Source organism: Orbicella faveolata, unplaced genomic scaffold, assembly GCF_042242905.1.
Source record: "Orbicella faveolata isolate gen_17 unplaced genomic scaffold, um_ofav_v1 contig_12, whole genome shotgun sequence".
Taxonomy (NCBI): Eukaryota; Metazoa; Cnidaria; class Anthozoa; order Scleractinia; family Merulinidae; genus Orbicella; species Orbicella faveolata.
Genome location: NW_028301539.1, coordinates 3,115,795 through 3,141,960, shown reverse-complemented (window position 1 = coordinate 3,141,960; position 26,166 = coordinate 3,115,795). Strand labels below are relative to the sequence as shown.

The 26,166-nt window shown below is 38.0% G+C and overlaps 2 protein-coding genes across 7 annotated transcripts; one reads left to right on the top strand and one right to left on the bottom strand.

Annotated features, from left to right (window-relative positions):
- The first annotated feature begins 599 nt into the window (after positions 1–599).
- LOC149116119 (uncharacterized) lies at positions 600–2,609 on the top strand. The gene is made up of 2 exons (XM_089282072.1): positions 600–671; positions 1,269–2,609. The coding sequence occupies exon 2, from the start codon at positions 1,289–1,291 to the stop codon at positions 2,393–2,395; it is 1,107 nt and encodes a 368-aa protein (XP_089138198.1). The 5' UTR covers positions 600–671; positions 1,269–1,288; the 3' UTR covers positions 2,396–2,609.
- A 4,314-nt stretch (positions 2,610–6,923) lies between these two features.
- LOC110050512 (DNA ligase 3-like) lies at positions 6,924–26,148 on the bottom strand. Of its 6 annotated transcripts, none has more exons than XM_020756439.2 (28): positions 25,633–26,148; positions 24,045–24,341; positions 23,670–23,776; positions 23,305–23,349; positions 22,750–22,836; positions 22,483–22,562; positions 21,918–21,995; positions 16,902–17,073; positions 16,708–16,797; positions 16,072–16,098; positions 15,546–15,611; positions 15,280–15,348; positions 14,942–15,004; positions 14,570–14,649; positions 14,095–14,182; positions 13,670–13,747; positions 13,341–13,376; positions 12,949–13,036; positions 12,105–12,247; positions 11,408–11,482; positions 10,781–10,927; positions 10,655–10,685; positions 9,972–10,177; positions 9,413–9,490; positions 8,776–8,811; positions 8,398–8,483; positions 8,171–8,237; positions 6,924–7,464 (listed from the first exon to the last, which is right to left on the bottom strand). In XM_020756439.2, exons 1-28 carry the CDS (start codon positions 26,018–26,020, stop codon positions 7,360–7,362), a joined length of 2,913 nt encoding a protein of 970 aa, XP_020612098.2. In that variant the 5' UTR covers positions 26,021–26,148; the 3' UTR covers positions 6,924–7,359. The 6 variants fall into 6 exon arrangements, with proteins under 6 accessions (XP_020612098.2, XP_020612112.2, XP_020612106.2 ...); XM_020756453.2 differs by having other exon boundaries at positions 8,787–8,811; XM_020756447.2 differs by lacking the exon at positions 16,072–16,098.
- Between the last annotated feature and the right edge of the window lie 18 nt (positions 26,149–26,166).

Here is a 26,166-nt window from a genome sequence, read left to right as displayed (position 1 = left end):
GTAGGTGACAAATTTAAGGACATTTAATCACTGGGATTGTCAAGATCACGCATGGCTTTTGATCTACAAAATGTGCATGATTCACTGGTTAAAGATTACAAATATATATATATATATATATATATATATATATATATATATATATATATATATATATATATATTTTATTATGTGGATCACCTTGACTGAAAGAAAATTATAATTAGCATTCGTTTTCAATCTATATGTTCCCAATTTGACTTCATAAAGCTATCGCGAACAATAACCACTCGAGTAGTTGAGTATTTTTTCCGTTAGCTGTGCATGTTCTTAACATCTCTTATTTTAACTTGAACTAATTTCTCTCGACAGCATATTTTTCAAATCCCTCTAAGGTTTACCATCATGGAATTAACTAATAAATTTAAGCTGCATTCGAAGCCAACACTTTCAGAGATATTTTAGTTTGGCGAGTTTGGAATCTTATTGACTTCCCAGTAGATAAGTTGAAGTGATATTGGAGTTGTTTTCTTACGCGCGGTTGACGTGCAATCGATGCGGTTTCATTATTTATATTAGCCTGAGTAGCCCCGGCGCCAGGGTCACGAAGATAAGTCTTTATAAGGCCGTGTTTGTTTTGCCCAATTCAGTGGCATTAGGAAATCTTGAGAGACGTGTTCTTGCATTGTGAGGTAAGGAAAACATACTAGTTCCCTTAAAAAAAGTTACCAACACTATTTTTGGTAGCTAACTAGGTCGCAACTTGATGTTCTCTTGAATTTAGGGCGTCCAAAATTTTCAATGTAGTTCTGTGGTCGCACTGATTTAGATCAGTTTGATTTTAGGATGGGCTTAGCCCTCTGCTCAGAACGGATTTTTTCATATTCAAACTTTGTTACGTTGTAAGTGTGCGTCCAAACTAGCAGAACCAAAGCTGGAAAGTTGTACAGCTTTGGTGAGCTAACTGACTTTCTAGAATTCCAGCTGAAAATCAATAAAACAGCATTTCAATCAATGCTTGCAAGTGATAGATAAGTATAGAACGCTTCGAATGTAGCACGGCTAATTTTCTGATTTTTGCCCAATGCAACCTCGCAATCCGTTCAGTCATGACGTGCTAAAAGTTTCCATGACTCTTCTCATGTTTTGAACAGACAGAAAACTAGCAAGGCCAGGCAAGGCTGGCTTCACGTCAGTCTACATTAATTACACATCCATGAATAGGTCATCTTTTAAACCACATTGTTAGCGTTTTAACACCGAGATGTTGTCTCTCAAATTTTTTCCAGATTTACACGACTGCAGAAAAATGTCCCGCTTGTTGATATATCTCCTGTTGGGTTTCTCTATCCTTACATTCATCAACAATGCAATGGCTGATGACGACGACGACGATGACGACGATGATGAAGACGATGATGACGACGATGACGACGACGACGATGACGACGACGATGATGACGATGACGACGATGACGACGACGATGATGACGATGACGACGATGATGACGACGATGACGACGACGATGATGACGATGACGACGATGACGACGACGATGACGACGACGATGACGATGATGATGACGACGATGACGATGATTTTGAGTGTGTATCCGGTGAAATGAAGGTCACTGAGCAAACGAAAGGTCTCGTGCGTGTTTCAGACCTATCCGAAGGTGACGTCATCTTCGGAGTAACGGGAATCGAGCAGACGCCTGCCTGGTGCAAGGTGGTTGCTGTCTTCCCTGGACCAGGCGGCAAGAACAGGACAACCCATGACGGCTTCACAGCAGAGCACATGGTAGTCACTTCCAGTCGTGTCCACGCGTATGGTAAAAAGGGAAGGGTACAGAGCGGTCCCGTATACAGTCTTGTCACCGAGTGTGATGCCACTATGAATGCAGCAGGCCAGGCCTTCTCGCCAATCAGCACTGCCTTCTGTCCGCGTGAGCTGACCTGGAGTGAGTATATCATCTTGATGTCTGCAATACGACGAGTTACCAACCACACTCACTATTTCTGGTTTGATCCTTCTGCCTACCACGACAATGAGACAGCGATGGTTCCACACTGGGTCGACCAACTCCATCAGATATGCCAATATCTTCTGCAATGTTTAAGAGAATACCGATGCCAGCCGTTTGAGAGTGTAATGGCAGAGTTCGTTCACGGCCATCTGAACAAGGAGTATGTGGAGATCGTTGTGCAAGTTTTTCCCAACATGGGTAGTGATGTGAACAAGCAACAAGCTGGTACCATCTCTGAAGTGGTCCGTCCTCAGGAAAACAGTCACATAATCCTGTATTCTGCTCTGGGAAGCGCTATGGTGGTGCTCCTGATCATTGCAGTCGCTGCCATGGTGTTCCGCATGCGAATCAAGAAGAACGCAACGAAGGAACTGTCCGTGGAAGCTTAAGATCTAAACCTCTAGGAAAGGGCAGAGAAAACGTCACACTTAGTAAGCTGCAAATTCAAGCAGCCCCGACGCCTTTTTTGTTAATATTTTTCGTTAAAGAGTTGAATGTCAATTCCCAGTTGTAGTTAGTTTTATCCGTTTTTGCCACAATATTGTATTCTAGTAAATCTATTCATCTGCTGGTAGAAGGAGTTAATAAATTAAATGTGCCAAATCTTTTTTGTCTCTGTGCTTTTAAACGGATCAAATAATCATCTTCCATAAGCCTGCCACAGCGACTTCGACAGCAACGTCAATTATGCTTTTATATTTAGCTTAGAACGTATCTCGCAATACTCGATCCTAAGTCATTCAGTTTGTCTATCCACTGATTGAGCTACCGGGCAAAAAATGAATAAACAAGACATACAAGACTGAATTCAACTGAAAAAAGCCACTTAAAAGTCTCGTTTCCGTAAACTTCCGAGAGTAGCAACCCCCCGAAAGTAACGTCAAAAATTCTGGCCGCTAATAACTCCCGAGAGTAGCGACCCCCCGAAAGTAGCGAACCTACCCCCAACCACCCCCATTCTCCAACCAAGGTTCAGTAGTATGTTTAGTTTTCTTAAGAGTCAGGCGAAGGTTGCGTATTGTAATTTTAAGTTACTCTACAACAAGGGAAGGTATTGCTTATGCGACGAAGCTTATAAAATGTATGTTGCGCCGTGTCAAAACAAAACCCGTATAATTTTTATCAAGTAACCGGAACGTAATATAGGAAACAGGAGCGAATTAAAAGGAACGTTTCTTCAGATTTGTTTTGAAAGCTCGACCAACACAATGAGATATCGTTACAGCGAACTAACGTATAACAGTGCGTTATGAAGTACAAACAGTTTATGATATCTAACTCAGTAGCTAACCTGTCGACTACTGACAACGCGGTCTCAGTAGACATGATCATGAAGAGCTCACCCATATGGCAGCAATATAGATTTAAACTGGAAGAAGTGTCCAGTTGTACCAACTTTATATAACGTTATTTAACTCCCCGAAAGTAACGACCCCTCGAAAGTAAAGACCACCCGAGAGTAACGAGCCCCAAAGGCTGCTAATTCCGAAAGTAGCGAGGTTCCTTACTTTCGGAGGTTTACGGCATGTAGTTGTTCACGTTCTCAAGATAATAAAGCAGAATTTGGTCAACACTTTTGAGAACGCTTTGTTTAAGCCGCAAAACCCCATTAAAATTCTATTCACTTCCGGTTATTAAATGTATCAAACGTTTTAGGTTTTTTCTCGCTTACCCCATCGTTAAATATTGGCGTAGTCCATAAGCACAACAAACGTGACCACAATCCTAAATGAAGTGTTTTTCAGGAGAGCAAACATCCATTAATTGCTACCTGGTTAAAATTGACCGCCAATATTTGCAGTTAAGAATTCTATTTTTCAAATTTATTAGCGAGGTGTAGCTTTTCATTCCAATGAAATATTCTTAAGTAAATCCTTAAAGATTTTGACTTCCATACGTACACTTGTGACTTTTTTTTTCAATGTATACCAACTAGTGTAATTCGTCTCTCCATTTCATCTTTACACAAAGGGTAATTGATTCTCCTATGCTACATTGATATTTTTCTTGCAGAGAATTCGAAGGTGGGCGGCTCGAATCAGTGTTAAATTTGGGGCGATATTTCAACTATACAAGAGTTATAAAACTGGAGATTTATTATGGGATTTGTTTTTTGTACTTATTTGTAATCACACATTCAAAGCCTACAAGTGCTCCAAAGTCCTTCTATTAACCAAACAGAAGATGGAGTTCCATCTTCTCTAAGAAAAACAAATTCACGTTTGAGGTCAAGAAAAACTGCTAGTGGAAGCACAAGCGGAACGCGAGTGCGTCAGCAGTTTTTCTATTCTTTAGAGTGAATACAGCCGTCAAGTTTCCGCTCAAAGGAGAAACGTGTTATGGAATCCTGGTCTGACATTAAGATACATTAGCAGGGATCTGTTGGGTCTTAATTAAGGCCTAAGACGTTTATTTTTATTTGAGCGAAATGTTGGGAAATTTTTTGAGTCAGGCCTCCTCGGTTCAATACTGGTGATCTCTTCGCGGATTTTAATTCAACCTTACAGTACTTTCCAGCGGAATGTGCGTTTTATTGACGCACCCCTTTTAAAATCGAAGGCTGCAAAGAAGGCATCACAAAGTAGTTCAGTGCTGAATGAGCCTACTTAAGTAGAGCTCTATTGAGAACGAAACCTGCTCTCACAAGTTAGAGCAACTTCCTGTATATAATAATTCATCAAATATGGATTATTGATCAAGTGTGATCACTATGGCGGGATATTGGCCAAGTTCTTTTGCATGTTTCAGTATGGAGCCAGGCACAATCGAGGTCCATACACCGGAAAATGAACGAGGCTAATATCGATCCATCTTGACCGACCAAGCTTGCATGGTCAATGAAGGAAATATTCATAACAACACTATCTGTCAGTGTGCCGCAAACTTGCTACGTACAACAAAGTTGAAAAAGAAATACTGTCAAAATGGACCCGTGAAGGCGTTTGGGGTGCTACACACTGTGATCAGTAACACGACGTATCAGACAATTTCGTCAACATATTAGTTATGTGGTTATGTCAAATCAGTTTGATACACGTAGCTAATTAGGTCGGGGCTTTTTGCTCCTCGCAAAATAGCAAATAAAAACTCCGAGTTCCCGGTTATTTTAGTTTGCCATTAAATACATTGTAGACATTTAGCACGAGAAAATACTCCATCTTCAGTATCGCTTTCCACTGGTGCATGAATTAACGAAAACAAAAAAACAAAAAAAACCAACATTCGTTGTGTGTTCAATTATGTGGCGATAAGAATAGCGGAAAAAAGTTTTTACGTCTGAAGTATGTAACCTCGCTCAATACTCAATTAAAGAATTGACTAGCGCGGACGCTTTTTCAGTAAATTTCAAAAAACCAGTGCGTCACTCACTTGATGTTTTGAAAACATATGTTATTTTTTCACGGTCCAGTTCAACTGGATAGCTTTTTTCATGAAAAAAACAAAACACTCAACTTTGTAGAACTCCAATTTAATGCATCACAGTACTTGAATCAAGGGTAGGTGAAAAACTATAGCTTTTGATCTACAAAATGTACATGACTCAATTAAAGATAACAAAACTATAATTTTTTTTTCTTTAATTATGCGGGTCATCTGAACTGGTTTTAAGGAAATTTTAACTAACATTCGTTTTCGATCCAATCCTGGCTTAATTAAGCTATCGCGAACAATAACCATTGGAGATCAGACAATGTAGGCTGGGTTTTTAAGTGCGTACTTTTTCCGTTAGCTGTGCATGAACTTAACATCGCTTATTTTAACGTTAACTTTGAATTAGTTTTTTTTTCAATAACATATTTTTGAAATTCCTCAAGTGAGGCCACCCATCGTGGAATTAACTAATAAACTCAAGTTGAATTCGAAGTCAATACTTTCGAAGATATTTTAGTTTGGCGAGGTTGGAATCTTATTGACTTCCAAGTAAATAAGTTAGAATGATATTGGAGTTGTTTTCTTACGCGTGGTTGACATTCAATCGGTGCGGTTTAATTACTTATGTTAGCCCAAGTAGCCCCAGCGCGCGTGTCACGTAGGTTAGTCTTTATAAGGCCGTGTTTGTTTTGCCAAATCCAGTGGCATTAGGAAGTCTTGAGAGACGTGTTCTTGCATTGTGAAGTAAGGAAAACAAATACTTTACCAGTTCCCCTAAAAGGTTACCAGCAAGCGAGATTGCCATTGCTGTTTTCGTTGTGGTGTGCTCTTGAACCCCCTGGTAGCTTTTCGTGAAACCTTCCTTTAATATGACGTGCACGAGTGCGCAAAATGGAGCTATCATGCTCGCGCGGGATTATCCGACTTTTCCCGCAAGAAAAAAACACTAAACAAAAAACAAGAAAAGAAAAGAAAAAACGGTGTTGTTTAAGCAATTTAATTATACTTAAAATAAGTATGTCAACATGCCTCACATTGCATTTACTCCATCTCATCCCTTGATATCTGTCGTAAAACGTTGACTGCAAATCACAACTAATCAAGCAGTTATTGTTTCGGAAAACTTCAGATGACGATTTACACTTTTGAATTACGAACTAGGAATATCCTTGCACGTCCAAGAAATAACGACAAAGAAAACACGCAAACCCTTTCACCCGAATTCCTGACAATACAAAAATGTCTACATCCGCTGTTTCTATTAGTACGCGTCCAGTAGAGGTTGTCGTGACAGTTAACATAGAAAGCAAATTCTGTAGACTACGAGTAGTCCCTCTTTCGTTTAGTCCGTCGAGCGTGACGCGAAAAATATCCGCGACTGAGCAAAAGTGTAGTCTACAAAATATTCTGGGACCTGCCTGTATTATTCTTCTCACAGCGACTCTTAAAATGCGATGGGGATTGCTATCCCGGGATTTTTACCGTAGAGCGGTCTATGAAAAATCAAAGCGTGGCATTTGAAAAGTAACATAGGCTTAAACAATGTTAGAATTTAATGTGTTTATTGCATAAACTTCGGCCATGTGTCGTACAAGTGGCTTGTATTGTGTGGAATTTCGCTTCGCATCTGTTGGGTTTCGCACAAACATAGAGGGTATTCAGTCTGGTACAATAAATAAATTCTTATGTTACGATATCAATTAATTCCCAGTCTCGTTTAACAGACGTGTCCTTCGCTCGTACTGAAGTGTCTTTTCTGAAGTAACTTCTGAGATTAAATCCCAAAAATTCGGGAAGCTGTGCACTGATCCGTGTAACATCTGATTGGCTGTTATTTTGGCGCGAAAATTCAACAACCAATCAGAAACACTCCACTCCGCAATCATCTCCACGGAGTTACTTCCGACATTAATATGGTATTTTCAGCTCGAGTATCCGGCTTCTACTGTGTCACTTGCAGTGGAATCTTCACCAACACATTTCAAAGTGTAAATTTATTTACGGACACGACACGTCCTTTTTTGATACACTTCCAAATCCATGCTGGCGTAACAAGGCTGGCCGAGCCTTCCACTGTGTGACCATCCTGAATGAGTAAGAAGGAAAATCAACTTTATGATACGAAAACATTAGATTTCCAGTTTACTGGTAACTCATTTAATGTAGGGGAGATGAAAACACCGCTTAAGAGGCACTGTCCGCATTACGCCGGAGAAATTTGAAAAAAACAGCTTTATTTCTAGGTCAGGCCTACCGTTCACACTAATCCGTCACGGAAACGCAGCTTCTCGAAAACGCTCTTCAAACCGAAGGAATTTGAATACACTGACTTAGCGATTTAGTGTGGAGGGAAAACATTTTGTAAACGGAGCTTTTGGAAAACATTGACGTCACGATAATCACGTGATTTTCATGCCCGAGTTTTCCTCAAACACAAATCCAAATATGACGGGTGATTGTCGCGTTTTCAAATTTCTCCGGCACAGCGGTGTGGACGGAAAACATTTGATGGGTTTGCATAGTGAAAACGCTGTTTTCAAAATGTTTTTATCTCCGTGAGTTACAATTTGCGAACATAGTGCTATGTTTATCTCGTTCTTCTCATTTCCAGCTCTTCAAAGACGCACGTTACATGCCTGTAACGTAGTGTCACCAAGCAAGGTGACAGTACGTTACAGTCACAGCAGCGGTAATTTCGTACTGTCAAAGCAGCTGTAACTTCCTCTCGAGATTTCTTACGGCCATTAACACATAGATTTCGAGTACGCAAATAACTTTGGGTTCCTTGTTACCTTGGTGTCAATGACAATGTGAGTCGCACTCGCCTTTTCAAACTCCTCCACCAAATCTCCGTCGTAACTACAGGAATTATGTTAAGAAAACGAACCAGGAATTGCGGAAAAGGCAAACACACCTTGCTTACATGCTTGCTTAAATACTTGGTTGACTTTCTACTTCGAAGTGCCGCAAAGACAAAAACCTAATTCATTGAATAACTGGAATTTAAATCAAAGGATACGCAATGACATATCTTTTGAGTTTTGCCAAGTCCTCGAGATCTTTTGAGAGAAATATCGTCAGTCCACGAAAAACATCCTTCAAAATCTGCAGAAAAAAACAACAGTAATGAGTGTGTTAAAAAAACCGCTTATAAACATGGTAAAAAAAAAAAAACGATTTAAAACCAGGTGGCAAGGAAGGAGACATTCATTTTCAGGAAAGCAAAACATTCAAATCAGTAGGGACCTTCAAGTTCTCTATTATGGAATTTACATTAGCATCTGACAAGCGCGGTGGCAGTTTCTTAATTCAGCCAACTGTCTTCACGATTGCCTGTAAAATTTTTAAACATCAAGCGCAATACTGAAGTACAAGTAAAATATATTCTCTAACTTGCCATCTGCTTACTCGGGCTAACGTCGCTCTCAAGGTCCTGCAAAAAAGAGAAAACATTGAATTAACGATGAAAAAGTTCAACATTCAGAAATGAAATTTACACAAATGAATGGAGGAAACCAGTTGCACGGGGAAAGAGTACGCTTTTCTATTCAGGATATTTCCTGGGACTTCTGAACTGAGAATATCAAGAAAACAGCGAAAGGTGAGACTTTCGTGAACAACATTCTAAACCTAATACGAGAAACAAAACTTCCCGAATTCCTCCCCTTATTTGGGGGGGAAATGGGGGTGCTTTCACGTGGATGAATAGGCCATTTCCAAGTTACCTGGCGCCTCTGTTTCAAAACGAGTCTTCGAGCAAAACCCTTCATATGAAAATGAGTTTGATTTGTATGAAAATGAACATGTACGCGAAACTCATTTTCATATCAATGATTTTGCACGAAGACTCGTTTTGACAAAGAGGCCAAAGACAACTAGGAAATGACCTACTGATTTTGAAGCCACAACTACCAAAATTCATTGGGCGAAACAGCGTAAAAAAATTGAAACAAAATATACAAAATGGAAAATTCTTTTCTGATTCCAGGATAGTTTTCACTACATGTTTTCATGTCCCTGTACCAAATACTCACTTGTGGATGAGTGAATCTCTGATGGTGATCCTCGTTTTTTTGATAGCATTTTGATCCGTACTTGCAGGCCGGCTTCGACTGAGGATAAACAAAAACTTCAAATGAACGCGTTGTCCACAGCTTTAGCCAGCAAGATATTTTACCATCAATATACTTCTTACTAAATATCAGGGATCATACTTAAGATTACATCAGAAGATTTCTAACGAGAATGGATTAAAGTAAACATAATTCAAGTGAGCCATTCGTTAGCACTGAATTCTTTCCCCGCTAGAAAGTACGCCCAAAAAACTCATATGATAGCTCCAGGGGAAGTACTCTGATTGGTCAGCTCCACTGACGTAGTTGCACAGAAGAGTTGATTGGTCGATATCTGTGTGCGAAAATTGAAAACCAAGATTCAACCAATCAGAGACACTGTACGGATCTACGTCATCAGCAGCTGCAAGGAATAGGGGTCGAGTCTCCGGCGTCTCTTGATCGGAAAAACTGAGCACGCGGAAAGAAAGGTTTTTACTGGTCCTACCAAAAATCAAATGAAAGATATTTAATATCACACCTTTTTATTAGGCGATCCTTCTTCAGAATCCACTACTTTTCTCTTTCTTGTTTCTGTTTTAGCTTTAGACGGTGTCTCAGCAGTTACTGTTTCACTCTTCATCTCCTCATCCTTTGATGGAAGGTCGTCACCATCGTCCTTTATGTCATCACCATCATCATTTCCATCATCGTCATCGTCATCATTGTTTTCCAAGTCTGCTATATCTACCGCGAGGCAACACTTCGTTATTCAGCTACACAAGCCATCTAAACACAGGGACTCACTTAACACGTGTGTCCATGTATACCTTTAAAAGAGCCCAGTCACGGTATTTTGAGTTATTTTGGCCACGTACAAAATTACCTTTAAATCAAACGAACCCTGAAAATAAAAGTTTACTAAGATAGAAAAACAACACAGAGACAATAGTAAATCATAGAGGTACAGGCATGGCTACGGATGGAGAAGAGTAACACGGATTACAAACGACGCACTTGAAAACTTTAGGCTAAACTTTCAGAGATGCGAAAACCGTGACATAGCTCCTTTCAACCTTATACGTGCATGTATGAGCTCAAGTTCCAAAGGTTTTCTAACTCATATACAATATTAAGCGAGCAAGTGGAGCGTTATCTGGACTGCTCTAAAAAAATGGTAACGTGTTTGTTTCAATTCTGTACAGCAATGTAATGACTACTTACTGGTTGAAGCTCTCGAGTTCTCGAATAAAACCTGTATAAAGGTTCACAAAAACAGCATGAGAAGAAAACAAGAGGCTTCACCGAATAAACGAGACCAAAGGAATAGATCGATGTGAAATACTGTACCTTCAGATGTGGCAAATCATTTGCAGTTTTCCAGTCCTTGTCATCTCTGATCCGTGTCACACGAGGAAATCTAATAGATATTCCATGCGCAGTGTGTGTGGTTGATTTACTGAATTCTGCTCCTGTTATCTCCCACACTGGGGCTTTCTGAAGAGAACAAAAAAAAACTTCAGAACGTGAGGGTAACCAGCAAAAATTTATAGACAATTTGTATCTAACACTTGAAGCGTGTTGGAACGTATATGAAAAAAAATAAAATTAATCTTACGGCCATTAGTTTGAGGTTAAATCTTTTATACAAGCTTGGAACCCACCACAATGAATAAAAGTGATTGCCTCTGCTTATAGATCCCTACCCTTTCCCTGAGATCCTTGCTTTTCTTTATACCACCCCCCCCCCCCCCCCCCTATTAACTCGATAAGAGACTCGGCCAATCAGGAAAACTCGGGACAACTGTAAATTCACTGACGGAGTGTTTGGGAGATCTATAATGCTTGTGCTTATTTAAACAGGAAAGAAGACAACCATTGATGAAAAACCGAACATCAAGGAAAAAAACCTAAGCATGTCTAACACAGTTCAACTGCCCGTAATAAACCCGTAACATAACCTGATACAATGTGTACCTTTGGATCCTCAATAATAAAGTCAGGAACCAAACTGCGATGGATATTTAGCCAGGAAGGAACCTTGGAAGGGTCCTAAATACGAAATCACAAATCAATCAATTAATTCCTTCCCACTGACTGTCAGACATTCCTTTTATGTTGCTCTGAGAAATGTTTGATGTATCATCCATCAAATGAATTGCGTGGTTTATTCCCTGAAATACAACTGCTAACCAAGGCTTCATTTATTTTAATATATATATATTTTTTTTTCAAGCAAAGACCAAGGAAAATATAACGACCCTTTCCGTTATGTGTGAAGGTGCAGTGGCCTCATGGTTAGTGCTCTCAACTCTGGATCGTGTGGTCTGGGTTCGAGCCCTGGCCAAGGACACTGTTTGTGTTCTTGGGCAGGACACTTTACTCTCACAGTGCCTCTCTCCACCCAGGTGTATAAATGGGTACCAGCAAATTTAATGCTGGGGGTAACCCTGCGATGGACTAGCATCCCATCCAGGGGGGAGTAGAAATATTCCTAGTCACTTCATGCTACAGAACCCTGAATAAGCTCGGGCCTGATATACCACTTGACTTGTATACAGACTTATTTTTCCCGTTATGTGGACACCTCATAAAACATTCTTTAGGTGTTGATCTGTACATGGTCATGTAAAATGATTACAAGATTTCACATCATATAATTCAAATTTCACACCTTGCTGATTTTCTTCATTTTAAGTTCTCTGTTGAGTTTCTCAATGGTCTTATCATCATGACCATTGCCGCACTTGGCCACTGTACACCACTGTTTAGTTGCTGGATCCCAGACTCCCATCAGAAAGATTGACATCAACCCACCTGCAAGGATTACAAGGAACATCGAATGTAAAGAATGGTGTGAGACATGAGCAGTTGAAAGCTTCACACTAAGGAGTTTGGGCACAATTTATCAGACCAACAAAGAAGGTTGCATGTTAATAAAACATTTTTTCACATTTTTATTTCCATTCAATGGCTCACATCAGTTTGTCAAAAATTGGCTTAAAATTAATCAATGGCTATTAAATTGACATCAATAGCTTATGTTATACTACAAGTGACAAAAAAAGGAAACTACACAAGAACAAGACAACAAGAACAAAGGACACAAAAAAAATGAATGAGAAAATTTGAGACTACAAAGAGCGAATCGATCTAAATTATTTTTTTGGTTACTTACGTATTTAATCTATCTACATATTGATTTGATTTCTGGCGAGGGCTAAATATCCATTTTTTTTTTTCAAAATAATCCTTCTTAGTTATTTCACGTTCAGTTTAATATTTTTTTTAGCTATTTTTGTTTTAATAACCTCGTCATCCCACCTCCGATAATTGGCTGCATATGCACAATTTAAAGTTAGGATGTCACTGTGAATGGAGACGCAATTCTTGCAGCACAAGGTAATGCATTCTGTACGTTCTAACTGTACAATTTTACGGTACATATGAAAAACATCTGGATTGAAATATCAGAAAAGTTGACAAGTCATTACCATTGTAATCTGACGACATTTTACCTTTGTTCCCTGTGCCATAATAAGCCCCCAGTACCACCAAGTCAGCAGTATCTGCCATGGCACCCTCTTCAAGATAATCTTTCTTCATCTGCAAAAAAACAAATATATTTAGAAGAGATTTCCTGATCAGAATGTTACACTGGGTAAGACTGTGTAGACAAAAACAATATTGATCTGTTATTGACAGTGTTGTTTACAATCCACGTGACCCGGCCTTTAACAATGCTTTGGCTCATAAGGTAAAATTAAGTGTACTATTTTGCTGCCTGTATGGAAACTATTTTGTCTGCTGTATGAACACTCGGTAGCAATCAAACCATGTATCCAGAGACAAAATGCACTAACCACTACCTTGCCTACCTGGAATTATATATTTACAATCATGGTAATACCTTCAGCCAGTGTCGCTTTCCTGGTTCATAGATACCCTGAAAGCAAGCAATGTTTAACACACAGGTTCAATTAGTAAATTTGCACCACCATACATCGCATGTACCTTGAAACAGTTTACACAGTTTGTAAAAAGTAATTCTGAATTAGTGTAAGATGAAAGACATGGTGGTTGTAGCACATAAGATCAAAGTCCACATAATTACCTGATTTGCAAAAAATGTTTACAACTTGAGATGTTTACAGAAATCTGATTTTAAAGTGATGTAATACAACTTACTGATCAACGACTGTAAAATATAACTTTGTAACAAATCAAGGTACTAATTACGTTAACATCCTTGAGCATGAGTCCTTCAAGGCCCTCTTTCATGGCTTTTGACATTAACTTTGACAGTTCTTTTTCTGTCTGCAAGGAATGAAACCAAAACAACCATAAGTAAAATTCTAAGGCATTATTCTGAAAACTCTACTGTTTTCTTAAACCATACATAACTTTGTGTCAGTCTTCATAGTTACAATGAGCTTCACTAACAAGAAGTACATCTAAAGAGACTGAATACTGAACATGTAATTCACAATAGAAAGTGGTTATTTCATTTGTCAATAAGTTCACTGTAGTTTGAACTGGATAGAAAGCTGAACAAGCTGTGCAAGCTGTACAAACTCAAGCTGTACAATAATCAAACTGAAATGCATGCAAGTGTAAAAAAAATGTAATATTCAGTGCCCATACAGCAATTTTTACAGATATACCTTCAAGAAATTTGTTTCTGATAACATGATTTTATTTGGGATGACAGTGACATTCTTCTCCAAAACTTGTCGTCTCTCTTTCATACTCCTAAATTAAAACATCATCATTAACTCTCTGACAAGCATAAAGCTTAAATATGTATTTCAAAGACACTGCTTTGGAAGTCAGATCAGGCATGCATTGATGACTACTCTCTCAGGGTTGTCTCAGTCCACCGAAGTGTAAAAATGTTTTGTAGAAAATGAAAAATGTCTAAATGGCCTGACAAGACTCAAACAAATAGATAGAAGGGGTAAGTTTCTAAAGAAACTGTGGTGCTGCGTCAGTGGGGAGTATAACAAGATAATTTGGTTTTATCAACTGGGTTGATAATGTGAATTGGCCACTGTAAAGAGATTTGAAAGCTGATGTTTCAAGCGTTAGCTCTTCGTTGGAGCGAATACAACAACATAACATACAACTCAAACAACTTACTTTTTCATAAGATTTTCATCATTAAACTGGAGACAATCAAAGATAAATAAACACACACTGGCATCTTTAAATGCTGATTTCTGGGAAAAAAAAGAAAAGAAAAAGAAAACCATACAATGCATAATCTTCAACGCATTTTTAAACAAAACAATTACAGATTGGCCAATATCGATATATACAAAAAATTCTAACTTGGCTCTGAGCTGCCACGTTAGAATTTCAATATATTGAAATTGGCCTTTTCTTATCAATAGTTGTAATTTTATATACACTAAACATGGTAGAAACCTCTGTAGATACAAGAAATATAATTAAATTGTTATCAAGTGCACATAAATTAAGACATATGAAACATTTTAATAACAAATATACCTTATGGATGCCCAGAGTTCCAAACGGAAGAGGTTTGCTAGTCTTGTTATCCACTAGTAGAACCTGCCCACAATACCAAACACATATTAATCTAACCTGCAGGCCACCAATTTTAGTTTACTAAAATAGTTTACTTTATTTGAAAAACTAGTATTTAATAATAATTACCTATGGTTGCAAACTTGTATACCAATCCAAAAAAATATATTATCATAAATGTTCATAAAATCTCAAATGGGACAATATTAAAATTACTGGTTAGGAGGTCCACGATAACACAGTTCAAAGTTTCGTGACAACTGAGGAGATACCAAAAAATAGCAAACAAAACAAAATACCTCGCTGTCCAGTATTAGGCTGTTTCCATGGGGACAGGCTTTTGGGAGGTAATCCTTAACAGGGGCGACCTGAAAAAAAAAGGTTACATATACTTGTAGCAATAAGTAGGTAGATTTAACTAGCAGAAACATCCACTGCCAGTTGTCATCAATTTTACATTTTCCTAGTAGTGCATTTCCCTTAAAAGTCTTGTGGCATGAAACGTTAGATTTCAGAACTTGACTGCACAAAGAACATAAAGAAATAAAAAGTACATTCAACTCGCCTTATGTGAAACAACAGGTTTGAGGCTGCGGCTAAAAAACTGGAACTCACTGCCACTCTTGTGAACCTTGAAAGTCAAGTGGAATTAAAGAGGATAGGAACTAATGAAAAAAATCAATGGTAGAAAGCACTTTTTACTGGGAGCCAACACACGTAGAATACTACATATTATAGACTTTTTTCTCCAAGACAAACCTCTAGTGAAAGCCTTTAATTTAATGGGGCTAAACGAAATTTGCATTCAGTTGAAATCAAGCCGATGCTGGCCAGCGGTCTATCTGGTAAGTGGGGGTACCAGGAGTGGGTGTCCGGAAAACCTGAATAGCGAATAGCGAATAGTTGCGAATAACGAATAGCAAATAGTCCCGAATAGTGCAAATAGTCTCAAATAGTGTGAATAGTGGCGAACAGTCGCGAAAAGTGGCGAATAGTGACGAATAGTTGTCAGTAGTCACCGCTTTAGATCTATAACATCCTGCGTTAATTAATTATCCAAATAAGCAACAGAATTTCAGTGAATTTATTACCTTTTCTTCTCTGGACTCAGGCCAGGGCTGTCCATCGCCGACATAAAGAAAACAGAAAACACAAGGATAACCCAATAAAGACATATTTACACTTATTACGTTTATAAACACCTTTTGCCCTGATAAGCATCTGTGTTTTTTAGCAGGAAAATCCCATCCTACGTTGCAGCGAGGTTGACTGCGAGATACTGGGTACCCTATTTGCTACGATTTGCTACTATTTGCCACTATTCAAGACTGTTCGCCCCTATTTGCACTATTCAAGACTATTCGCACTAGTCGCTATTTGCTATTCGAGACTATTCGCTGGTCGCTTTTAACAACTATTCGCTATTCGGGTTTTCCAGACACCCACCGTGAGCCATGTGCTTTGCTTGTGGCGTCTGGCTTGTTTGCTTTTTTGGCTTTCTCTCCCTCCCTCCCTCTCACTTGGGTAAGAATATCTTCCACACACCGTTTTTTCAAAGTGCTATAATGACAGGTGCCTGGAGGTGGACTGTGTCTGGGCTACCATGGTGACCTCCTTGCTGCAGATGAGAATGCTGCCCTCCTCTTCTGCTACCTTTTTACCTTTACTACTAATAATTACCAAAGCATTATTTGAACATCGATCTGAATTATGTTTTTACAAAATACCTGAACTCTCTCTCCATCATATTTTATCTCTGCATACATTCCACTTGGACATTTCTTCAATGCTTGTGAAAAACTCTTACAAGCTTCTGCCTGGGAAAATGTCCAAAATCAATCCAGTGGTATTGTGTAGTTCATAGTTCCGTTATAAGATCTTGAAACACTGCTTCTAACCATCTGGTAACAAAGAAACATACCAACATTGGTTTGACAGGAGTCATCAAGGAAGCTCTGATGCTTAGTTTTTTGCTCATTCCTGGTAAAACACTTGCTTTGGCTTCTTTCTTTTGCAGGCAACGCTGTACAACATCACTGAGGTTATTAGATGCTTGAAATGCCTCATAGGCATTCGGATCAAGTGCATCCAAACTGAACAGTGAACAAGTCACGTAAAGACATTAAAAACACATAACAAATAGTCACATGTATACATGTACTGTTTTAACATTAGCCACTGTGTAAGACTGGAGTTAAGCTTGTGAATGAAATGGAGAGAAACATGAATGGTTCACCATCAATAAAATCAAGGAAAACAAAGACAGGACAAATATTGCATGCGAAATATCTACAGACTTGGTTACACTACAATACTAATGCATGGGATGTTTACAGACCAACTGCATGTGTTAAAATATATATATATTTGATCATGGCTTTTAAATTAAGATATGGTCATTAGTGGTATCAAACATCGATAAGTCAGCTATAGTTTTTTTTTTTAAATACAATTTAATTTTTTCCCGCAACCTGTCAGAACTCCTGTAGTTATTACACTGTACATGTACATCCAATGAAACACACCATTAATGATGGCTATATTAAATATACAATCATTAACGAGCGTGTGTCATCAGGACATTGTTTGCAGACAAGGAAATGAGATGAAAGATCAGTGTTATTTGCCTTGGAATAATTAAATGATATACATTTAATGAATTCAATTTAAAAGAATTATGATTAAGTTTATCTACATGCAATGGGAAAAAATAGACATTTAATAACAATTACAGAAGGGGGTGGGGGGAGTACTGTGAAGCCCCTTGGAGCAGAAAATCCTGCAAAAGGGGGGGGGTTCAAACTGGAAAAACCCCCAAGGGGGTATGGATATTTTCTGGAACCACAGTGCAATGATGGCTCAATTATTCTTATTTAAAATGATAAACTTGTTTCTTTTAAGTTAAATTTGTCCCTGCTGTAAGGGGGGGGGGGGGGGGGGGAGTTGGCGAACAAATCCACAAATCCATCTGAAAAATTCTTGATACAAACTGGATTATGATTGCGTTACACTATGGGAACACAACAAGTCAAATATGTTTACAAGCAAAAAGTATGTAATTACAAACTTAAAATAAATTTAATTTACTTATACATGAAATGTACATTCATATCTTCATGTATTCAGAACTGTAGGTACTACATTTATAGGAGAAATACATTTAATTTATATTCACTGTTATTATAAACTTTATTCTCATTAATAGAGAAAAAAACTAATATATCATCTATGTGGTCATCTTTGACCACCTATTTTTTTAGGTGTTATATAATATCCAATAAGACACGTCGCTCATGATAGCATATTAAATATGGCTATCATCAACGAGTGCGTATCATCAGGATATAGTCACACAGGCCAGGAAATAAGAACTACATAAGAACTAAGTACAAGGAATTTACTCTAAATGTAGGTTGAACAACTTATGATACTTCGATCTGGTAAACAAATGTAATTTGGGCCACATGCATGTAAAGGAAATAGAGCCTATAAAAACAAATCAAAAATCACTCGTAATATTACAAAACAAATGTAATGATTATTACTCATGAATCAATATTTATGTGAGCCACTGGTACACAAAATTATCATTAACAATTGATATTAAGTTGTAGTTATCATCTGGTATATATCTCCAATAAAACACACCACTGACATTTGTATATTAAATATAACAAATGTCAGTAAGTGAGTGTCATCAGGATATTGCTAACATCAGAATTTATTATAACAAATATTAATCATAAAATAAAACTAAGAAAATGGTATTTGTAACAATAATTTAAAATATCTATTGTATCAACCTGTAGTGACTGGTGTGGTAATAAGTAAGAAAGCTGGCTTTGTAAGAGTAATGTACATTGTAAATGCATGAAGACCCTTTTGCCAAAAGAATCAATTAATACTTATGATAAATATTCACTAATCATTTAATATTAAGGTTTATTACATGGCTGTGTCTCACAAGGACTGGGAACTACCGAATTCAAGAATTTGATTGGCTGAGATCGATATTGACCACAGTCTAGATTTTCCCATCTAGACCGGCATCTAGACCGATTACATTTTGCTGTGAAAAATTTGCAAACTAAATACAAAAATATTGACTATTTTCTTCCAAAATATTAGTTCCAGAAAATATCCATATTATGAAAGTGCAAAGCCTGATGAGGAAAAAAGTAAAGAGGACAAGTTTGGCAGAATTACAGTGCAGCTCAGATATATCCGAACCAAAATATACGCATAATTCACGTCAGCCCAATACACGTATACGCGTATGCATATACGCACATACGTGTATACAGTATATACGCGTATGCCTAATTAGTATGTATGAGCTAACCTATTGTTTTTTCTTTTCTTCACAGGTCATTGTTGTTTTCAATGGCTTGACAGCTTGCCACAGAGCGAGAAAGAGTTTTCTTTATTTTGAATACGCGTATACAGTATACGCGTGTATGCCTTCAGACTAGAGTTATTAGCAAAATGTTGGCTGAAACTAACATTTTGCAATTGGGCACTTGACAGAAAATTAACTGAGTGAATATAATTAAAATAGAGAGTATTTTACCGTTAAATCAAAAATTTACCGTTTTTTGTTGTCAAATAGAACCTAAACGCTTCAACAATCCCATCCTCATGGAGCAAACACAACCAAATGATAATTTTTTTTCGACACAAAGTAAACACGGTCCAAGCAAGCACGCGACTTGGAAACGTGTGACGAAACACAGAACTTTTCCTTGAAGAAAATTAAAAATAACAAAATGTGAGCGGCGCATGATAGAAACTTCAGTAAACAGTTCGTTCGTCAGGGAAAGTGTATTTTACCATTTGGAACGGTTTGTGTCAGATAATTATAACCGGAGATATAATTTTCTCGACAAGGTCTTCGGAACGCTTCAAACAATAAACATTCTCGCAAGCGACTTGCCGACGCATGGCAAAACACAGAACTTTTCCTCGAAGAAAAAATAACTAAACATAAGCGACGCACCAGTGAAACTTTGATAAACAATTATTTGGCTAAAGAAAGAACATTTTACCATTTGAATGAACAATTTGTGTCAAATATAACTGGAGATATAATTTTTTCGGCAAGGTCTTCGGAACGCTTCAAACGATAACCATCTCACAAGCGACTTGCCGACGCATGCCTGAACACAGAACTTTTCCTTGAAGAAAAAATTAACTAAACATGAACAGCGAGCCATAGAAACTTTGATAAACAATTATTTGGCTAAAGAAAGAGCATTTTACCGTTTGAATGAACGATTTGTGTCAAATAAAACTGGAGATGTAATTTTTTCAACAAAGATTTTCAGAACGGTTCAGACAATAGACACTTTCCATCTCGCAAACGACTTGCCGACGCGTGGCGAAACACAGAACTTTTCCTTGAAGAAAAAATAACTAAACGTGAGCGGCGCACCATAGAAACTTTAATAAACAATTTTTTCGTCCAGGAAAGATTATTTTACCATTAGAATGAATGATCTGTGTCAAATATAACCGGAGATATCATTATTTCGAAGAGGATCTTCAGAACGCTTCATTCAGACAAACATTTTGCAAACGACTTGCTGACACGTGCCGAAACACAGATCTTTACTTGTAAAAACATTACGTTCACGTGTTAAAATTGGGAGTTCAAGCGACTGTTTCAATATTCTTCCAATTTTTGGTAGCTTAAGATCAAGCAAGTGTTAATAAACGGTAGTTTGTTGGTGAATTTGCGAAGTGATCAAAAACTCGATATATGATAGCTTTCATTGATCGGCAGGACGTTTTAACAACATGCAAATTTTGCTTTGAGGCCTTTTTCATTCCCAGAAATGTAATGTCCTTTGTTTGACTAACAATGCTTCACATAAAGAAACTTGTGAGAATGCATAACAAAGAGACATTCAACGAATTAATTTATTTTTGTTTGCCATATAATAAACATCTTATTAACCGAGCTTAGTCGATCTGTATGTGAGAATCTTGACCTCGGTCATGTGTACAGACCTCACCGCATTCGGTCTGTACTCCCGACCTCAGTCAAGATTCTCCCATACAGACCTCCTTCTCGCTTAATAAGAGCTAAATTATATCCAATGAGATTCAACTACTGAAGATCACGTACTAAATACTAGCTGAAGCATCTGTAAGTGAATCATTTAGATACACTGTGTATTGCCAATAGCAAAAAGACTAATACATGCAACTTATATAAATAAGTCGTACTAAATTCTCTCTAACCAATGCACGTACTGTAGTTCATTTCACTACTGATAAGAAAAATATCACATTTACATGTACATAGTACCTGTATATTTAAACTCTGTAGAATGAAATAAACACACATAGAAATCAACACAAAACTAGTGAGTGCAGACATAAATAGAAATGTGTAGTTCCAGAAAATACAGCTAATGGAAGGGATTGGAATTTCCTGAGGGGTTGGGGGCTGAATAAGACCAAAATATTTAAAGAAATGTCTGAAGTTTAATTGGAATTTCCAGAGGGGTGGGGTGGGGGGTATTTTTTGGGACTAAACAATGTACATTTTGTTCTGACATATCACTTACATGTAAGTCTCCAAATTTCCACTGCAATGGATTATTACTTTTTTGCTTGAAGCACTTAAATTATCATAAACCCCAGGCCATACGATCGTAACATGTCAACGCAATGTATCCCAATATTGTTGGGCACAACATGTTGCGCGTTTGGCCACCCTGTTGCGACGTGTTGCGAGATGTTGTGTCTCGTTGGCCCAAGTTTGATAATGGTCAAATTCGAGCCAACAACAACCAACTTATCGCCACACGTCACAACAGGGTGGCCAAACGCGTGCAACATGTTGTGTCCAACAATGTTGCGATATATTGCGTTGACATGTTGCGATCGTTTGGCCGGGGCTTAACATGTGAGCTTGAATTGCAAATCTTACACATGTTTTGCTCCAGTGTTCATTCGAAGATCATGTTTGATCAGACGAATGACAAATTTCAAGTCATTGGCAGTGCACCTGAAAAAAGAATGTCAGTGTCACTTTTTAAGAAAATCAATCGATGAATCAATTATTCTAAAACGTTTCATCAAGGAGCTAAGAACTCGTTCAAACCACGAACGTGTACAAATTACATAGTTACACTGCAATACACAATAATAATTATTATTATTTACCTAGGCTGTAGCCAATATGAGGCCGACTGACACACTGGCCTCAGTCATTTTTGTCAAGTTTGTTGGTTTTCTTTTTGAAGGAGGAAAGTCAAACACTGCTAAATATTTGTACCTAGTAAGAGAATTAAATCATGGACATTGCCTCTGTCATATTTTTTCTAGCTACAGCATCTTGCTTACACTTCTAACTACATTAATTTTGCACTTTATCCACATAGAAAAAAATATGCTATGAACACAGAAAAATATATTGTACATTAAATTAATGTTGTCTGCATTTAATGTAAAAAATAGTTATTTTAAAATAATAACCTCACAATTTGAACTACCTCCTTGTGATTTTAGCAAGTTCCCTTTGCTGGTCATCCTCTTTTGTCACAGTCTTGAGTTTATCAAGAAAAGCATCAACCTTTTATAGAAGATAAGGGATAAATAATATTATTATTAGCTATTAATAATTTTCATATTTCCTTTTGACTAGAGGAAAGGTTCTATGTGTACATCATTACCCTGAAGGCTTTCCAATAAGAACATGTAAGTGGTTTCTTTTAACAGAGAAATCTTCACAGTAACTAATGAAAGAAAATATCACCTACGTCTTGTAAAGAAAGTAAACTTTTCTTGAGAGGTTTTATCAAAGAACTGCTCTCATGAAATGTGCTCACAGTCTCTGACACATCACCCTGCAGTGAACAAAGACAAAGTACATACGTGTATTATCTTGAAACACGAACCAAGAAACAAGGTTTAAGTACATAACTAGCCAACAGTTGCATTAAATTTATAAAGCCTTGGTCAAACAGCTCACGATAGTCAATGATAGTTGATGATAGTCAGTGAAATTCAGGGAGAATCATTCAACTATCATCAACTATCATGCACCGTTTAGCCAGGCTTTTATTTTTTTGACTATCATCAATTATCATCGACTACCATGCGCCGTTTGACCAAGGCTTAACTATCCAACAACAGCATTAACCACTACACCGACCCATTTGAAACAAAACTGCATCTTACAAAATAATTAGTGGCTCTAAACTGAAATAATTAAAATAAAAAACAAATCTTAGCTACTGGACATAATATGTTTTGTAAATTAAATATTACAAATTTTTTGCTGTTGTTGTTGACCACTGTACATGTAAAGTTACCTGTTCTAAGTCTGTCATCATGTCATCTTGACTGCAGCCAAAAATCTAGTAGTAAATGCATATTAATAATATTAACTTCTTTGCTGGGGGCAACCTTATTAATAAAATACTTGCTTGGGGTTTCTGACAGATGTATACAGTTGTATTATGTTATTTCAAAAGTCTCAGCCTGTGATTGAAACTGGCAGAGAGTTGTCACAGTTTGATTGGCAGTTCCAAATGGAAGCCAACAGAAGTTGCCAAAAAGATGTCAAAAAGTTACCAAAAACCAATAAAAACAATCCTAATTGGCAACGGTAAGGTACGGAGCACTGTAAATTTACAAAATATGTACAGTTGAACATGTACAGCGTGCCACTGTTTACCTGGCTGAAGAGTTTAACGAGTTGTTTGCTCTGCAAGTTGTACACCCTCTTGTTTACCCCTGGCAGTAACATCTTCACCCATAATGTAATGTCCCCGGTAAATGGATCTGGGAAACAAGACCACTGTGTTTATACCAGGATACAAGTAAAGTAAAACACATTTATTTACTTTTGAAAGTTGTGACTCACTCAAGGTCACTCACAGAGAAAACTGATTTTTTTTCTTCACTTTATTGTCAAACATGTTACATGTATCCACTTACTTGTCTAGTCACAAGTCTTCTTGGGGAGATGAAGACAAAAATCAAGAACACCGTAGACTTCAACCTACAGCTACACATGTACTGTGCATATCTCTCATTAAGTTGTCCATACCTCCAGAACTGCCCTTTTCAAAGAAATCAGACAAAATCTTGCTCTTAGCATTGTAACTTGGTTCCTCAGCAAGTTTAATACAGATCCTTCGGAACTCTCTAAAAGAATTGTCCTTGCCATTCTCATCATTACCACCCTTGACTGGAGAAGAACTGTCACCACCATCACCAGAACCGGCAGCTTTTTTAATATCCACTGAAGCCGACTTTGACGCAGCAGAGGTCTTTGGTTTACCAAAGGGAAGAGTAGCTTGGACAGCTTTCTTTTTTGGTGAAGAAGAGCTTTTGGTTGCTAGATCTAAACAGAAAATTAATATCACACATATTCAATGTTTCTGTCAAAAATGACCACTCAGGTTTACATGTAGATATAATTCCCATTCATGGTTTCTTTTTGGTTTTCTCTTTTCCTTTTTTTTTTTGCTTAGGGAATGTGTGGTTCCAGAAAATATCCATACCCAGCCCAAGGGGGATTATTCAGAAATGGGGATTGGGCTGGAGAAGGGGAGGGGATCACACCATAAATCTTTGTGGGAGGGGTATGGATATTTTCTTGAACAGCACAACACCAGAAATTTCACTCCACATACTGAATTGCCCCACCCCTATAAGAAATGATAACATGATGTTTTACAACAAAGTTCCACATAGTGCCTCTGATTGGTTGATTGCATTGTTTTATTGGATAGCAAAAGAGAAACCAGATGTTTCAGACTTTTGTAGAGCTACATGCTGAGGAGCTGTTATGAGAGTAAGCTTACAGTTAGGCTGTGAGCAGTCTCTCTTTTCCTTGAAAATCCATGCGGAAGAACACTAAACAAGTAAGCATGCAAGTGTGACATGCAAGCAGCGATGCCACCAGCTGCTAGTTGTGCGGGCATCAGAAGATGAGCAAAATGAGAGACCGCAATGGTTTCATACAACATTTTGGATGCTACATTGACAAGTCTCATCAATGACACCTCTACCCTTTTTTTAATATGACAATTTGGTGTTTAATTTTTATGCAAATCTATTGAAGCTTTAACCGGTAAGATGTGACCAATGGTTCTTCTTTAAAGGCCTCCTAATACCATAGTCCTTCAAAAACTAATGTGAAGAATAAAACTAATAAAGAGGTCACAAGATCAAAATTCAACAGTAGTGCACTTGGCAAATGTCACTAACCGTAGGAGTCACACCAAAGGAGACAAACATTACAACCGAGTTTGGCGTGTGCTACATGTCACTTATAAAGGTTACTGACAGATGTACGTCACAACTTCTTAGACTGACCAATAGAATTACTCCATCACCAGAGTGCCAGGCATCCAAAATGTTGTACAGTGTATGACAGTCAGTCTTTTCCCTTGTCTTCTAATGCCCGCACTACTAGTAGCTCGCCACTTGCCACTCGCACGTCACGCTCACAGTCACGCTCAAAGGCTTACATGATTTGTGTTCTTCCCCGCGGTTTTCGAGGAAAAGAAAGACTGCTCGCAGTCTAGCTTACAATTCATATGGAATTTCTGGGCAAAATCACCAACGCCTATTTTACTGAGGATGATTTAAGTGCAGTTCCCCCATTCCGGACATGTATACTCACTAACCTTTTATTAGGCTTACGATTTTCGCTTGATCGTCATCCTTGAGGTTGCCGAATCCATCCAAATCATCAGTGCCGTCGATTTTCTTCGTTGTCGCTCGAGCCCGGGACAATGCATCAAAAATGCAGGGAACATGGTACCATTGTTTCATCATCCCACCGTCTTCGCTGAACGGATTTGAAACCAACTTTCCAATTCGAGTCGAACTCTTCTCAATCTGTTGCTTGCAAGTTTTACATTTGGCCCTTCCCTGCGGAGCATACTCCACCAAAAATGGCTTCTCTCCGCCTGCATCCGCCATGATGTTCAAACGCCAAACCAGTCGTCGATAAGTATACCAAGTTGAACCGGCCTCGGAAAGCTGAATGTTACGTCTTAGAATCGCAAACATAGGCAAAATCTTTTAAAGCCATTATGATTAATTATGCGTGTGAAATTTTTGCAGTCCAAGCAAAAATTATCGGGGCAAGCTCAAACTTGTAGACTCCGCCATTGAACTACTGCAGCTAACGCCCAAAAATCGTGTCACTCGTATAT

Excerpts from the sequence above, each read along its gene's own strand:
- LOC149116119 (XM_089282072.1), top strand. The coding sequence starts at position 1,289 with ATGTCCCGCTTGTTGATATATCTCCTGTTGGGTTTCTCTATCCTTACA.
- LOC110050512 (XM_020756439.2), bottom strand. The coding sequence starts at position 26,020 with ATGTTTGCGATTCTAAGACGTAACATTCAGCTTTCCGAGGCCGGTTCA. Across the intron at positions 14,650-14,941 it reads GAACTCTGGGCATCCATAAG|AAATCAGCATTTAAAGATGC; the intron begins GTATATTTGTTA and ends TTTTTTTCCCAG. Across the intron at positions 14,183-14,569 it reads GATGAAAATCTTATGAAAAA|GAGTATGAAAGAGAGACGAC; the intron begins GTAAGTTGTTTG and ends GTTTTAATTTAG.